The sequence below is a fragment of the Anoplophora glabripennis genome, unplaced genomic scaffold (assembly GCF_000390285.2).
Source record: "Anoplophora glabripennis isolate ALB-LARVAE unplaced genomic scaffold, Agla_2.0 scaffold1295, whole genome shotgun sequence".
Taxonomy (NCBI): Eukaryota; Metazoa; Arthropoda; class Insecta; order Coleoptera; family Cerambycidae; genus Anoplophora; species Anoplophora glabripennis.
Window position 1 is genome coordinate 35,325 of NW_019417370.1, and position 17,434 is coordinate 52,758.

Below are 17,434 nucleotides of genomic sequence, written 5' to 3' on the forward strand. Positions count from 1 at the left end.
GGAATAGAATAAACTTTTCAGATAACCCCAAACATAGAAGTCCAGGTGGTTTAGATTTGGCAGTCTGGCTGGCCAAGACACTGGACCCTCTGCACCATTATGGTTGACATTGGCATTTGGTCTTTTATCTATCCATCGCCCCATATAATTTTCATTAAGCCATTCTTATATTATTCTCCCAGAATGCCATCCATTGTCTCCAGCTATTTTGTCGTATATTTAATGGAACATCCTCTAATAATTCAAATAGATGGTTTTCTAGAAAGTTTAGAAATGACTGGAAATTTAGACGAAGTGGCAAGAAGAAAGGTCCACAAACTTTATTGCGAATTATTCCGAGCCACACGTCCACAGAAAATTCGTGTTGAAAAGATCTTGTCCGAATTTCATGAGGATTTTCTTATGACCAAATATGCAGATTGTGAAAATTCACTACCCCTCCCCCTTGGTAAATGTACATTTATTATTTTTATTTAAGTCATTCTTATTTGTAAAGATAGTGGTGTGGAAACGAGTGTAAAGAATTTTGTTGATGTGCTTACAGATTCCACTTACTTTTAAGGACAAACATAAATATTCTTGTAATATTATGGTTAGAAATGCCCGCACAAGGGGATTGTATTGGTATGAATAACTTGAAAACGGTGAATCTTAGGGAAAAAATTCAAGTTACCTTTTTTACATATTTTGTACATCAGAATATAAATCCGTTACAATAACTTGTAAAAAATGCAGTGGTGTAGGTTTTTTTTAATAAAAAGGGGGGTGACCCTGTCCAGTTGTACACCACTGGTTAAAACTTTAGAGTTCATATATTAGGGAATACAAGGTCTACAATCATAGATTAACTGTACCAAATTTTATTGAAATCGATTGATAGATTCCTGATATAAACAAAAAATCAATTTTTTTAAATAACTTTAACACCCTGTATCTCTAAAACGGCCTCGTTCCAGACCTATGTTTATAAGGCAAACACATATTATTTTAAAGAGGTCTATCTGCCCTTGAAGTTTCCTGCATAAAATTCGCACCACCCTGTATAGAGATGCAGTTTTCGTCATTCAGCTTTTCTGAAAAATCAAACCCATGACTACTTTTTTCTATTTGTTTGAAAAATAAATAAAAGCTGCCAAAATTGGGCCACCCTTACACTGCCGTCCAAATGCTGCAGATGAATTCATTATCCATTTTTAAGGAAAATGCAACACCCATCAACTTTTATTTATGAAATTACACTTAACCTATTAGCGCCTAAAGGTACCATTTAGAGCCAATAAACGTCAAGATAAAAAGTGGGGTTTGAGAATGATTTTTTGTTAGCTTTCGTCAATCTGCTTATTTGCACGTCTTCAGTATGATTTATGAAGCCCTTATGCGGCGCTTTGTTTACATTTGACATTTTTTGTATCGAGTGAAAAACTTGTTTGTACGAGTTTATTGAAAACATGGACATCAACTTCGTGTAAGTATAATAATTATTAGATATTTTATTCTATACTAGTTGCTTTTAGTGTTTTATTATACTATTAATCTAAAAACATACTCCTATTCGAGAATAATTTAATTGATAATTTGTTTATGTAAAATATTGTTGTAAACATTGATGTTCCCATATGGGCCCGTTAGGCAGTAGCTCGGTTGAACTAATATCTTTAGCTGTAAATCTTCTAGTGAAATTACCCTTCAGGAAGCGTTTGTCAACTTGACTTTAGGAGAAATATATTGCTGGTAGAGTAAAGCTAACAATTTGTAGAGGAATCATATTTTGACATATCTAACGAGATATAAAGTACCAGCTCGCGCTACAGGACGAATACCTCGGGCAGCAGCAAGTGATTTTCGAGTCAGTAACGATATAAGGTATGATGGCATGCATCATTATGTAACCACTATTCCTGAAGGTAAAAGAAGACGATGTGGTGGTGAAAACTGTAGCCGAGGAAGAACAATATGCTGCAAATGTAATATCGGCTTATGTGTTGACTGTTTTCGAAAGTTTCATACTCAGTAATAATATTTACTAATTATTTTAAGGTTTTGTTAAAAGAACAAGTTGCTTTTTACTTTTTTCATTGTAGCTCATTTCTAGTGATGTTGTGCCTAAAGGTCTCATATGGGAACATCTTGTTTTTCGGTTAATTTAGACAAAACATATTTTAAGTTGACTAAATATGTTAAATAAAGATGTTTACTACTTATTTGTATTAAAAATTTGCATAATTTTTTGATTTTTTTTATCGGCATTAATGGGTTAATGTTTCTCCCCTATGTCACACAAACACTACCTCCCCCAAATTTGTAAATTAAAAAGGTGGTTACTGGCACTTCATTTTTAAAGAGACTTGTTGATCTGTAAAGCAATATACATATATTTTTTTAATTCAGTCAGTTTAAACAAAAAAAAAGGTTGAAAATTTAAACAAACATGGGTCTTATTGCAGTACCTATTTTTGTATTATATTTGTCATTTTGATCATCTCTATTATATCTATGATGCCACCTACTTTTTTAGTTGCTCCATGTTTAAATTTTCAAAATTAATTTTCTTGATAATCAATCGACCAAATAAAAAAATGTTACATTCTGAATAAAAATGAAATCTTTTGGGAAAAAAGATTGTTTCTCTTTCACTCAAAACAATGTAAGGTATAATTAAATATAATTTAGGATATAATTTTTCCAATTAACACTGGGATATTTAAAAGCCATTTAGAAAAATAATTTTTACTTATATTATTAAGCATTACATAGAAGCTTAATTTAACTAATATCTAAATATTTACATAACATGATGTAGGTTAATAACAAAAAATAATTTACAAATAAAATGTTATTTTCTTTAAAATGAATGAAAACTTATATTCGTTGAGAAAAATTATTAAAACTTATTTAATCTTGCAACACTGAAAATTAGTGATCAGTATACGATTACACTTACATTGATCTTAACCATAGATCCATAATTAAGAAAGTACAAACTTCAGTTATTATATTAATTGAAAGCATTCATTTCAGTATATTTACTTTTATGTAAATAAGATAAAACAAGATATTAGCTAGACTTTTAAGTCATTCATTATTATTATTATTATTGTTCAAGGGAATGTCATGGGATAAATTTTATATGCATATGATTAGAACGTTATACTTCAAAATACAGTAACTTTTCATATTTATATACAAGGTGTTTCTAAAATATGAGCCAAATTGACACGAGATCAAAAATGTCAAGTGAACTGCCAACGTCCACACTCCAAAATCATCAAAACTTTGTATTAGTATTTGGTTTGATATTGATGAACTGCACCGTTTCTTGAGAAAATTAGCAATAAACATTTATATTCACTTTGATTATAGAAATTTTGTCGATTGTTCATGGGTTGCTTTAACATTTTACTGATACCTGATACACTACCAATTTAAATAAGAAACAAAATGTTAGTGAGAAAATTGATGGAAGAATCCATTAATGTTATAGTGAAGACCTAATTGGGAGCTAGAGAAGAATCTTACACTTGTATCTGTAAGCAGAAGTTTAAAAGTAATTTGCTGCACTTTTGATTTACAGAATTACGTTATTATCATTACCAGTGCATAAAAGTGTTTACTGCTAATTTGCAGTGCAGCCATCGAGATCAACTAAGAAAAGTTATTTTGTACCTTTTAGGATGCATATTTACTAAATATCCATTTGAAGTTTTATTTGATATTTGTCAATGAACATTTATCACCATATATATTTTTATTAAGTATTTTCATATGCATATTAATAATAAACTTTTGGTATAAAATTACATTTTCTGTATCTTATGTTTCATTTTGACACCATGCCTTTTTTTTGGAAACACCCTGTACAGAGCAACAAACTATAAAGAGCAACTATTTGAACGATTTTAAAAAGTTTTGCAGTGGATTCGCAAATTAAGTTTTCAGGTTACAGGTTATTGAAATTTTAAATATTACATTCATAAATATTTCTGAAGATGTTCAATGCAGGATGATGAAACTTGAGGTCGTGATTTATCTAATTGAAGTAAAAATCTACTGAATATAAATAGGTATATCTATCTATTGGAATATCAAGAATTACCCACATTGAACATCCCAGTATCTCGGCATCTCTGAATATTTTCAAAATTTGATAACTGCTAGTAACCGACCATTTTTATTATTTTTTTAATCATACTACCATTACTATAAATAATTCACTTTTGTTTTGCAAAAAATGTTCTCTGGATTTCCTTTTTTTAAAAATATTATTTTAAATGTAACACAATTATGAGAAAATAATTGGCATAATTTTTCTAGCAAAAAGTCGCATGAACTTCTTTTGAGAAATGAGTAGTTCTAGTGCTATTTTACATTTCGGGTAGTACTTGGTAATAGTAATGGAGGTGAGTTAAAAAAAAGTAAGTAATAAATAAAATAAATAAAAGGATATTTTTTTTCTTGGAATCACCACTAGAACTTACAAGATTGAATTTTCAAAATATTCAGTGGCGCTGAATTTCTGGGGATTTTAGTGATAGTGACTCCTATGGTATCCTCACCACTGGTATTTACATCCGAATTCAGAACATTTTTAACTTTAGTTAAATAATAAATTGGGCCAAATTTAGTTAATCTGTAAGAAACTTCTGCTTCAGAAAATGTTGAATTTTTTAAATTTTAAGTTTCTTAAAAGTTATCAATTTGCAGTTTCATATTCATATAACCCTTATGGATAAAAATTATCCATCATAAGAAATAAAAATATTTCAGTGAAGTTTATATTTTCACTAATTAGGATTTTCAAAAATCTTTTTGATATACAGAATAAACAAATTGATATCTTTCCAAATTTCTCAAAACCTTTACTAGTTGCTATTCCTCATGTCAACATTATTTTTTTTTATTATAATTAAGAATTCCTAATGGTACCTAAATATGAACAAAATTCAAAAATACTTGCGGTGTGAATTCTTTTATACAGGGTATACAACGCTACATTTAGAAAGAAAATCTAGTAGGTATCTAGTATTATTTTCTTTCAAAGGAATTAAATTTTAATCAGTCAAATTTTTCACCATTTATGTAAGTAATTCACTATCAGGGGAAAAATATATTATGTATAATATAACTATCACTAAAAAATTGTGAACTATCTTTTTATAAGTTGACAAATAAGGATTTTGGAAGTACATACATAAATTAGAAAAATGCAAATCACCGCAAAGATGAAATTAATTCTTCAATTAGAATCAGAATAAACAATTTATATAGTATGGGATATTTATATGCAGAGGATATCACAACAGATTTTTTAATAAAATATACTATCAATATCATTTTTTAAAAATAATGTAATGACCATTTTTGAAGATAATGATCCCTTTTTTTTCTACAGATAAGAAAGATGAATTTATGTTTATTGCTAATATTCTTGATTTAAGGAGTAAAGCCACTCTAGTTTGGAAAAAATCGATTTTTGGATAAATAATTTAAAAAATGTTTTATTATGAGTGAAGAATAAAGAAAAAAAATTAGGTGAGGGAAAAATCGGGAATATGAGCATTTTCGAGGTGCAGCGCAACCACTACCAACACGCTCCAAGAATTCTTATTGTAACTCGTGAGAACACGCGATAGTTAGCTATTATAGTTGAAAAGAAGAGCATGAGGAAAATATCAACCTAGAAGGTCAATTAATTGTATGGCACAGGCATCGCTGATTGAAGGAATACATATAATAAATTTCTTATGCTGAACAGCAAGAAAAACTTTAAAAGTGTAAAAACGAATCAACTTGAAATTTCCTACAGAGCTCCACGATAATATAATTCGGGGGACATCGCAGGGTTTTTTTTTCCATTATCAAAAATTTAAGGCAAAATTTTTCACCCTTCTTCGATACTTTTATTTGTCCACTAAACCAATTATTAATATTTTTGTGATTTTGTTCTACAACCATGTTAATAGGAAACCTTTCGGCCATACAGCCCTCTGAAAAAAAGGTGTAGTTGCTTGCCATCACATACAGTCGCCATTTTGAATCCAATACTACCTAAATCATGTACAATAAAACCTTTCTGTTCCTTGTATCGATTTTTCCTTAAGAATTTCCAAAAATCACCTTTTTCCAACCCCTAGAGTACCGTTACCCCCTTAAGTAAAATTCAGATTTTTCCACTTAACAAAATTTTTCTGCATTTTGATTCTTGCTCCTAACACAAAATATTAAACATTTTTTACAAGTCTTATTCGTTTTGATATATTTCTGTTCCTCAATTATAATAGTATGCATATATTTTATGAAGTAAATCCTGAGGTATTTTTGGGAAAAGTATATGTGAAATTTTTACTTAAGTGAGATTTAATTTCTTGTGCTCAGAAATTATAAATTTGAATTTATTATAATGTAATTTATTATTTATAACAAAATTGCCGATAAAGCTTTACATGACTAAAAAGTGTAAGTACCTGATGTTTTACCAAATAACTTCTAAATATAGATCTCATAGTCAGTTGCTTGCAGCTAAATATATATATATATATATATATATATATATAGGTAATCACTACAAAATAAAGGAACAAACACTGGGTAATTTAATCAATTCCTGTTGTAACTAAAAATAAAATAATAATAATATTCAAATATCAAATTTTGAGATAATAGAAAACTTAGTATTTAGTTATTTTTTAAAGTTTCTGAGAAAAAAAGATACCACATATATGCTCTTACTTTCTCAAACAAAAAAAAAACAAGCCATTGTCAAAAATCGAAATCATTTGTTCTTTGCTAATCTTAGTAACTTTTTTTGTCGATAAAATTTTTATACTAAAATTTCGTATAATGGAAGAATATTTATTGACGTATACTGTTCACTAATATGATAGGTTAGCATAGAAACTTTTCTTATTAAACTACAAAAAACAAGAATATCCAATTTCAGTCTGACATATCAAAAGGGTGTTTTTTAACGGCATAATTCTACCAACTTTTATACGGGCAGTCTAATTAATATCAAATGTGGCATTTAAGAATAAAATGACTTCGTCAATTAAGTGAGAGCAATTGCAATGTCAGACTGCTACCCCAAAGGGTTGATAACAAAAATGTTATTTTACGTAGGTCGCTCCGTAAGTCTTGTTGTTTGGCACAATATCAAAACCTAAACGGTTTATTTTTATATCTACATATAGTACATAAATATTCATGTTTGCCTGTCAAAACTGTTCAGTAGCTGCCTAGGCATTGAATAGTAACGTTTCCAGGGCGTAAACCTGCGTCTGTTACGTCTCAAATTCGTACAATAATTTATTAAGTATAATTTTTGTCGAACGATGGTACAAACAGTCTGAAAGAGACGTTTTTGAATTAGAGGACGATCCGCATCCGGCCTGCCATGCGGAATGATTACACCTGAAATAGTCGCTGTTCAAAAACTAATTTTTGAAGACCGCCGAATCACATAAAACTGATCCAGGAAACCCTTAACATTTCTGCATGGACCGTAAATAAAATTTTAAATGAATAACTGGAAGTATAAAGCTTCTACCCTTCTTGTACCACACAAATTTACTGACGAGGAAATGGAGCGTCATGTGAAAAGGTGCAAAAAGATGTTCGCTCACAAAGTTCAAATCTGAACGATCTTCTAAAGTGTCTTCTTGGCATTTTATTATGATATGACATCCCGTATGGTTGTTGGAAGGTGAAGACTATCCGAATATGCCTAAGCGGACACATTCAGTTAAGAAAAAAATTATCGTGGTTTTTTTTGGTCGTTGCGACAATCAAGACAATTCTCTTAGATATCAAACAGACTGTTACTGCGGATTGGTATATAGAATTGTGTTTGCTTTCACTCACTTCAAGAATTGTGACCAAAATGTCAAGTGCGCAATTGGCAGTTGCATCGTAATAATGCACCAGTTCTTCATGCCCAGTGAATTATAGATTTTCTGAAGTCATCCGGTATTGAACTGTTAGATCACCCTCCTTACAGTCCTGATGTAGTGCCCTGTGACTTCGTATTTTTCCTGTATGTGAAAAGTCAATTAAAAGGACGCAAGTTTTTGTTCAGGTGATTGAGATTTTAGCTGCCTGGGACAAATGTTGCGTTTCCGTCTCAGAAGGGAAATGGAATCACTGATTTGATGGATGGTTTGAGCATATGCGTAAGTGTGTAACAAGTAATGGTATATACTTCGAAAAACAGTAACATTTTATAGAGGAGCGACAAGACTTATCGAGCAACCTACGTACGTATCTGAATAATTTTTTTTTGAGAGCATTAATATAATTTAATTTAAATTATTTATTTTGTTACGAATCATGAATTTCAAATCAGAAATGTCAGCATTTGACATTTGGTTTTGACAATGCAATAGTTTAATAAAATATTCACAATTATCCAATTTAATTTATAAAAAATAGATCTATCTTTTATTAACTACATACTTTGAAACTATAAAAAACGTAACATAATACTATCTACATCATCAGTTTATTTTTGACAACAATGTGTGCTAACACACGAGTAACAGTCTCCTTTTATATTTCCACAAAAGGCAATACAATGCCGCATTATTTTAACATAAATAAATTTAAAAATTATACGTAGATAGAACCAATACCTGACAGATATAATCATGCAGGGTAATGGAACAGATTAGAAATAATATGGGTGAATTGATTCAGATGGATACACTAGCATTATAGCATTAGCCTTGAAAATGAAAAACAAGTAAAACACTAACCGCAACTTAATAGATTTTTTGTAATAGCGTAATTTTTATAACAGTTTTGAGTTAAAGAATTACATTTTTTATAACGTTTGACACCAAAATTAGTAGATTTGCTTACACTTATTAAAAACGACCATGAATTTCCATAAATCGTGATTATATAATTTTGTGTGCATTTTTTTGTTTTTACCCAACTGACAATTAAATGTAAACTGTTATGATGAATTTAATAAAATCAATAGTGAGGTTAGTGTTTTAACTTGTTTTATTTCCAAAACTAATACTAATATTGCTAGTCCCTTGATTATTCTATGATTCATTATTGTTTTCTTTTTATTAGATCAGAAATTACTCAATAAGTATGCTCTATAAATTAAATAAAAGAATGAACGATTAAAACATCAACTAAGAAAATACCGATCTGTCAACAACAAAACTGCTTTCATCTAATTGTTAATATCCATTCTGCCCATGAATGCCAAAGTTGATATCATTAAAATGACTCGTATGGAAGTTACAGAGGAATGCCATTTAAAACAACACTCGTTATTTCAGCTATTAAAAAATATGCTCCAAATAGTTATGTTTTGTTCTTTCTTATCTTCTGCATAAGATTTTTCAGATGCATATAAAAAGCGACACTGGAAACATTGACATGTTCAAGCATTTGTTTTATTACAAATGAGGAGATTTTTAAAATTTTAGTTCTCTTAACCCTATTTCGATTTGTCACAAGTACTCATAAAAATAAATAATATACAAGAAAACAAAAAAAAGTGATTTTGATACTCAAATTCTGATTATCCACTCAACTAACATGTAACTTAAGAAATGTTTTCCGTCAGACCTGTTACATACCGTCCATTTCTTAAACAGACTGAACAAATAAACCAACACATCAAAAGAATGATCAAAACTCTCTTTGCGTTAACGACATCCATAATTCTTTTATCATATAATTTTTCTAGCCTATCATAAAAAATGGACTGTGTTAAAGCTGCATACATGTGATGCGATTTATTCTTGAATTCGAGTTTTTAATTATCTTTGGCACGAAATCTATAACGAGCGCATTGCTTACAATAATTGAAAACTTCTCGATAAGCAATGAACTTTAAGCAGAAACGTTAATGTACAATACAAGTTTGACAAATATTTTGCTACCTACTTCTAGAGCTTTTGTCATAATGCGATGAATATTTTTAGTTCTAAAACGATCATCAAGTATCTAAAATAGCTGATGCTGCTAATTCAACATTCCAATTGGTCCTCTGTAGGGCTGCTTCGCACTGACTCCTATTGGCCAAGCCTAACCTGTAGAACAAATAATGTTTGAAAATTTTGATCACCTGCTTTTTGCTATATACAGAGCGGTTTCTTGAAAATTACCACTCCTTTTTTCTTCATTATATTTCAACGTGAGAAAGAAAATGTAAAAACAATAAGAGTAAGGGCAATACAGCCAAAACATTGTGAGAGCATTACCTTGGCAACGTTTTTCTAAACATAATTAGTTAAATCATAGATGTTCGAAGGCTTATTTATAACCTTTTTCCATTCCACTTCTGTTTTTTAGGAAACACAAGCATCTATCAATAATAAACATTACTGACTATAACTATCTACAGGGTGTATTTAAATGGAGGGGCATCCCAAGTTGCATAATAAAAAAGATACAGGGTGTCAAAGTGAAAAATAAAAAACGGTTTTTCCTTAATAATTTCTATAATTTTAGTCAGAAATGTTTCAAATTTTCAACAGAAAGGTTTTTTAATGATGGGAAAAATAATATAATAATGATTTTTGAGTGTCGAATACGAGGCGCCCTCTGCAGGCAACGTTATGCATTGAATATGTAGTAACTTTTTTGCCAACCCCGTATACAGCTTTTAGTAACAAAATATGAAATATTGGACTTTTTTTAACAAAAAAGGTATACTTGGCTAAAAATGGAAAATGGCTAAAGCCAACCATTGAGGAGATATTTTTAATTTCATAAATTAGTGTTACGGATTTACAGGTATACCTCCACGAATATCAAGGTACAAACAGACACTTTTGTTATAGTCCTGTTGGTAGAGGTTCGGCCTGTGTCAAACATTGATAACCTGGAAATAACTACACAGGCCTACTTTAAATGATGAGTACAATAACAGGCTAATTTGCTGACAAAGTATTTTATCAGGAAAAAAGTTATTAACAATTTAATCGTGAAACATTTTTTTTTAGTAGTTTTCTTTAAATAACTCAGCGAGATGACTTTGTACGAAAAAATGCTTAGGACATGATTTTGTTTGTAATAAAAATAGCTACAAAATGGCGGTGGTCCGATTACGAAATTTGCAATAACAAAGCCGTGAGATTGAAAAAACGGTATAAAACGCCAATTTTTTTAAGTTGCTGTAAAAATGTCAATTATAAACAAAAAGTGATAAAACTTTCGAAAACTATAGTTCAATATATATACAATAATGACGCTAAAGCCGAAAATCAGGAGAGCAAAACTTTTTGTTCTATAAGGTGTTATACATTCATCGGCATCTGAAACTCGAAACTTTGCCAAATTTGTTCGAAGCTTTGCTGACACTTGAAATTTGGTACACACATAGTGTAAATATGCAGAAACCAAAAGCAATTTGCAAAATTCAAGTATCTTCATTTTTGCAGTTTTGGTAAGGTTTTATACGTCACCCTAGTTTTATACGTCACCGTTTTTTTAATTTTTGGACGTATATTTATGTATATTTATAAAATATTCCATTACGGTAGATTAGCCAGCATAATTACCTACAATTTAAAAAAATATATATTTTCATCGTTTAGATCCTAAGCTACTTAACATTTTTGCGCCTGTTAGCCATACTCGTATATTATTCAACATACCAACATAAAACAAAAACGTACGTGTGGGGTAAACCTTTAACTTTAAGTAAACAATTGTTTAAATTTACTGTTGCATATTTCTAATAGTATACAAGCGCCGAAGAGCGGAGCTCGCGCTCGAAAATGAAAAGTTAAAGGTTTACCCCACACGTACGATTTTGTTTTATGTTAATATGTTGAATAATGTACGACTACGGCTAACAGGCGCAAAATGTTAAGTAGCTTAGGATCTAAACGATGAAAATATATATTTTTTTAAATTGTAGGTAATTATGCTGGCTAATCTACCGTAATGGAATATTTTATAAATATACATAAATATACGTCCAAAAATTAAAAAAACGGTGACGTATAAAACTAGGGTGACGTATAAAACCTTACCAAAACTGCAAAAATGAAGATACTTGAATTTTGCAAATTGCTTTTGGTTTCTGCATATTTACACTATGTGTGTACCAAATTTCAAGTGTCAGCAAAGCTTCGAACAAATTTGGCAAAGTTTCGAGTTTCAGATGCCGATGAATGTATAACACCTTATAGAACAAAAAGTTTTGCTCTCCTGATTTTCGGCTTTAGCGTCATTATTGTATATATATTGAACTATAGTTTTCGAAAGTTTTATCACTTTTTGTTTATAATTGACATTTTTACAGCAACTTAAAAAAATTGGCGTTTTATACCGTTTTTTCAATCTCACGGCTTTGTTATTGCAAATTTTGTAATCGGACCACTGCCATTTTGTAGCTATTTTTATTACGAACAAAATCATGTCCTAAGCATTTTTTTGTAAAAAGTCATCCCGCTGAGTTATTTAGAAAACTACAAAAAAAAAATTTTTCACGATTAAATTGTTAATAACTTTTTTCCTGATAAAATACTTTGTCAGCAAATTAGCCTGTTATTGTACTCATCATTTAAAGTATTCCTGTGTAGTTATTTCCGAGTTATCAAGAAAATGTCACCAACAGTAACTTTTCCTCCTCTGCCGATTGGACTATTAATAAATTCAGAACGCATTGAGTCACAGTACTTATTAGTTGTGTATCTGTATTTTAAAATTCGACCAAAGGGGCGCAGGAATCAACTGAGACGGGATTATTTTTGCTGCTTTAAATTTACTTTACATTTTTGCGTATTATTTTAGCATGTGTGAATACATTTGTTGTATAATTTCTATTTAATTGTTTTTTCGGTGTTTTTATTAAAAAACACATTTTCTTGTTCTCCACAGTATCAATAGAGTTGGAATAAACAACATTTTTTAAGTGACCCTATAAAAAATAGTCCATGGGTGTGAGATCCGGTGATCGCGTATGCCATTTGACTGGTGCATCGTTCCCTCGACATATCCATCTCCCAAGAAAATTTAAATTTAAACATTGTCTAACAGCTAATGTAATATGAGCAGGAGCTCCGTCATGTGCGTACCACATGATTTCACGGATAGCTAGTGGAGTTGTTCATTTAAAAATCTCAAATATTCGGCTCCGCTGAGACGCCGAGGAAGAATAAACGGACCAATAAGATAATCTCCTATGACTTCGGCCAATACATTTAAACTAAAATTATGTTGAAATTTGGATGTACCAATTTATGAAATTAAAAATATCTCCTCAATGGTAATAAGTATACCTTTTTTGTTCAAAAAAGACTAATATTTCATATTTTGTTACTAAAAGCTGTATATAGCGGTTGGCAAAAAAGTTACTACATATCCAATGCATAACATTGACTGCAGAGGGCACCTCGTACTCGACACTCAAAAATTATTATTATATTACTTTTCCATCATTAAAAAACCTCGTTGTTGAAAATTTGAAACATTTCTGACTAAAATTATAGAAATTATTAAGGAAAAACCATTTTTTATTTTTCACTTTGACACCCCGTATCTTTTTTATTATGCGACTTGGGATATAGGTATGTTAGGTTAAATCAACTTATTTTCACCCAAGGAACCTCTAGTATCGTTTGTGCCCCTCCATTTAAATACACGCTGTATAATAAATGAAGTGTACCTATTTTTTGCACAAAATGGAATGACCCTATTCCCCCCTTCTTATGGAGTTTCTTGTTTTTTTAATAATAAATATTTCGTACATCCACAAAACAATTTAGTATCAGATGTTAATTGTGTGCAACAAGAACCATATAATATCTTTGAAATATTTCAGTATAATTTGAAAACTGCTCTCACATTTTTACATGACTTAAGTTGCAAGGCTGCAAAAATTTATGAAAAAAAATGTCACTTCATAGGGGTAGCTTCGAGAGGTACTTTTCTGTATTCAGTACTTTTTTCTTTTTCCCATTTTTTCAAGTAACGAGAAAAAATTAATTACCAATAAAACGCTATTGTAGATAACATAAACTTTACAATATATTAATTCACTTACTTTAGCAATTTTTCTGTTTTGAGACTTTTTACTGCAGCTGCTACATCCCATCCAGTTGATTGTAGAATTGCAAGGCATTCATCACTATCGACATCAGGGATGCAATCTCTAACTTGACTGATTTTATTGCTGCGATATTCAGGCGTCATTAAACGTTCCGCATCAGCACTTAACTGAAAAGATATAGGATATTTATTATTAAAATTTACTGTTAGTATATTACAGGATAAGCAGATAATGTCATATAGCAGTTTTTGCAAAACCTAAATAAGTTCAGCAACAGATTAATATATGTCTAAAAAATGTCTTCAGCTCATTCAATGGTAACGTCCTCTTTCAATTTAATATTCTGTAATTTTTGTAGTATGCTGTAGTTTACAAATACGTTTAGAAATGTAACAAATTTTGACTTAACATTTTTTTTTATTGTACCCCTCCTGTTCCTGTGCACATTATTTTTAACGTCCAGTTGATGTTTACTCGTGTACAAATTTTGACATTTTTATCTTTAGCCGATTTAAAGATAATTAAGAAAAACCATTTGAAAACTTCAACACTTCAACACACTGTGTCTCGAAAATAGGGCGTCTAAGAAAAAAACGTTATATGTACTACCCACAATATTTTCCGATAAGGAACTTGCACATAAGTTTTTTTGAAACATGGATTGGATAACAGTGACCTAGTCCAAGCCAAAAATAAATTGTAAAACTACCAAGCTTGTCTTTAAAAAAGCTATATTTTGAATTTTTTTTGATAATTGCATTGTTTCATTTATTTTATTAATTTCAGATATCTGAGTAGTTATAAAGATTATTGTTTCCATAACGAGGCAGGCTATGTCCTATGAAAATAGACAAAAGAAAAATTATGTCAAATGAAATGTGACAGCTCTTGCTTTGTGCAAAATTAGTGTCATTTGTGTGAGAAAAGTACTTGTGTTCCATAGGAAATTCCTAGGTCTCTAATTCCTTAACACTTTTATTTGGGGATTTACATAGGCACAAGCTAACACATTAATAATATTATCTTCTGTTCTTGCACAGGGATGTCTCCTTCGAACATTAAAAATTAACTGCCAATATATCATACGCTTCCACATTCATAAAAGACATTTTCCTTGTTCACAAATAACAATAATTTTGCAAGTAGCAAGAGCTGTTACATTTCAATTGACATAAGGCTTTTTTCGCGAGTGAAGTCGTATGTTGTAGTATGTGTAGTATGAGTGAATATTACGTTTTTGCGAGAATAGTCAGTCATTTAAACTACTATGTGACGTTACAAGTTTAGATCAAATGACTGAACTCTTCACCCTTCAGCTGAATATTCTGTTGGTATATTCAACTAGTATTGTCAGCCGGTAACTTAACCTTTTTCTTTTTGACATTTTGTTTGAATGAGGATAAAAATCGTTCAGCAAAATGATGGATTCTGATACGACTGTGGAAGTGGTCAGTTTAAATTTAAACTTTAGAGGCACAGATGTTTTAGTAAACGTAGACGTTGAAACAGCAAATATTTTACTTAATGGTAAGATTAATTTTTTATATGGGACATATTTGCGATCCACTTTGCTTCAGGATTATCCTCTTTTTTTGTGACCTAGGCCAGAGATAATATTGGTGGAATCATTCAGGTCTTTTTCGTATGAGTTACATAAAAAACCGAATATATGATATGATTCTCTAAACTTATAACATAAATAAGGAACATCATCATCCTCATTCCACAAAAATATCAAAAAATATAGAGCCATGTCACAATTTCTGTTTTGTAGCCATTGACATAAATGACCAAATTCCATTCTCTTACGATAACGATTGTGTCGAATATTCGCATATCTTGCAACATCAGAATCTACATACTTTTCACGCTTTTTAAATTTGCCACTTAAAAATATTCCAAAGAAAGCATTGATATATTCCTTCAGTTTTATTTGAAGCAAATACATATATTATATAGTGTGATAACACCAATTCCCACAACACTAGATTACTGGAAGCAATAAAGGATGACAAATTATGGTTACTGGTTAGAAGTTAGAACCCATATGTCAAAGTCGTCAAAGTACATATGACAGGCTGCACCACTGAATAGTGAATAGTGAATATATACAATTTCGCGATCTGTTCAGGTTAGACAAGATAAGATTAAAAGAGATAGAAACAGTAACTACAAGTCAGACGTAGTCACCAATATTCACTCGCGAAAAAAAGCCTATAATTTTTCAGTTGTCTATTTTCATAGGGCATAGCCTGCCTCATTATAGAAATAATCTTTATAAATATTCAGATATTTGGAATTAATAAAAAAATTAAACATGTAGTTATCAAAAAAATTTCAAAATATAGCAAGTACTTTTTTAAAGACAAGCTTGGTATAGTTTTACAATTTAATTTTGGCTTGGACTATTGTCATTGTTATTTAGAGAACTAAATAGAAGAGGATGTTCTAGCACAACTTCACTATTTTAGCAATAACCTAAAAACGAAAAAAAAATATCAACCTCCGATTCGTGTATTTGTTTTCCTTAGTTAATGGTTTATCAAGCCATGAAAAAAACCTATATCATTGCATTTAATTTTTTTAGTAAACGGAGACAATTACAAAACTTTTCTAATTAGCATCATCTACCGCTGCACAGGAAAATAATAATTTTATTTCCATATCATAAATATAAATTTTATTAATAGTTCTTTAAAATGAGCCATCATTTCTTGAAATCAATTAAGGCATTTAGAAGTTGTGACAACTTAAAAATTTCAAGATGGCGTCCTTCATACCGGCGTTGCTATGCTAATAAAAAAAAGTTCAAACAAACCTTGTGAAGGGTTTAACAGTGTATCTAAAAAGTGTATTTTCAAATTAGGTTATATAAAGCAAAATTTCGAAAAAACTACAATTTTCTGTAACACTAGCAGTTACGCCTCCTAGAACTTACAGACGGTACTTACAAACTTGAAAATATTTTAAATCAATTTCTTTTGGCCATATTTGTTACTTGATTTTTTACCTCATAATCGTAACACGTATAGTTTCCTATATACAGCTGCACCATACCGTCAATGGATCACCCTGTATATATTTGTTATCGGTTGACTTCTGGTTCTAGTTATAATGCACAATTTTTAGAAAGTTATTAAAAATTATAGAAAAATTATTGCAGATTGCATGACATTTGGCATTTGAAATAATACGAGGGTTGGCTGAAAAGTAATGCATACCCGACCATACAAGAGGAATGAGAAGAAATATCGGGATGGGAAAAAAATTAAAGTACAATTCTTTAGCTTCAAAATGATGTATTTATTTTTATACACTTTAACACTTTATAATACATTTCTCCCAATGTGTGGCAAGTTTTTTCATTCCATCAACGAAAAAATTTTCATCCATTTCTTTGATTCAATACTTTAC

General features: G+C 30.3%; 1 protein-coding gene across 1 annotated transcript in view; it reads right to left on the reverse strand.

Annotated features, from left to right (window-relative positions):
- Positions 1-3,784: 3,784 nt before the first annotated feature.
- Positions 3,785-17,434, reverse strand: part of LOC108915415 (activated CDC42 kinase 1) — a 48,529-nt gene continuing 34,879 nt past the window's right edge. The window contains exons 12-13 of the mRNA XM_018721441.2: positions 14,015-14,187; positions 3,785-10,049 (exon numbers count right to left, since the gene is read on the reverse strand). Coding sequence (XP_018576957.1) covers positions 9,956-10,049; positions 14,015-14,187 — 267 coding nt within the window. The 3' untranslated portion in view covers positions 3,785-9,955. The remainder of the gene's footprint in view (positions 10,050-14,014; positions 14,188-17,434) is intronic.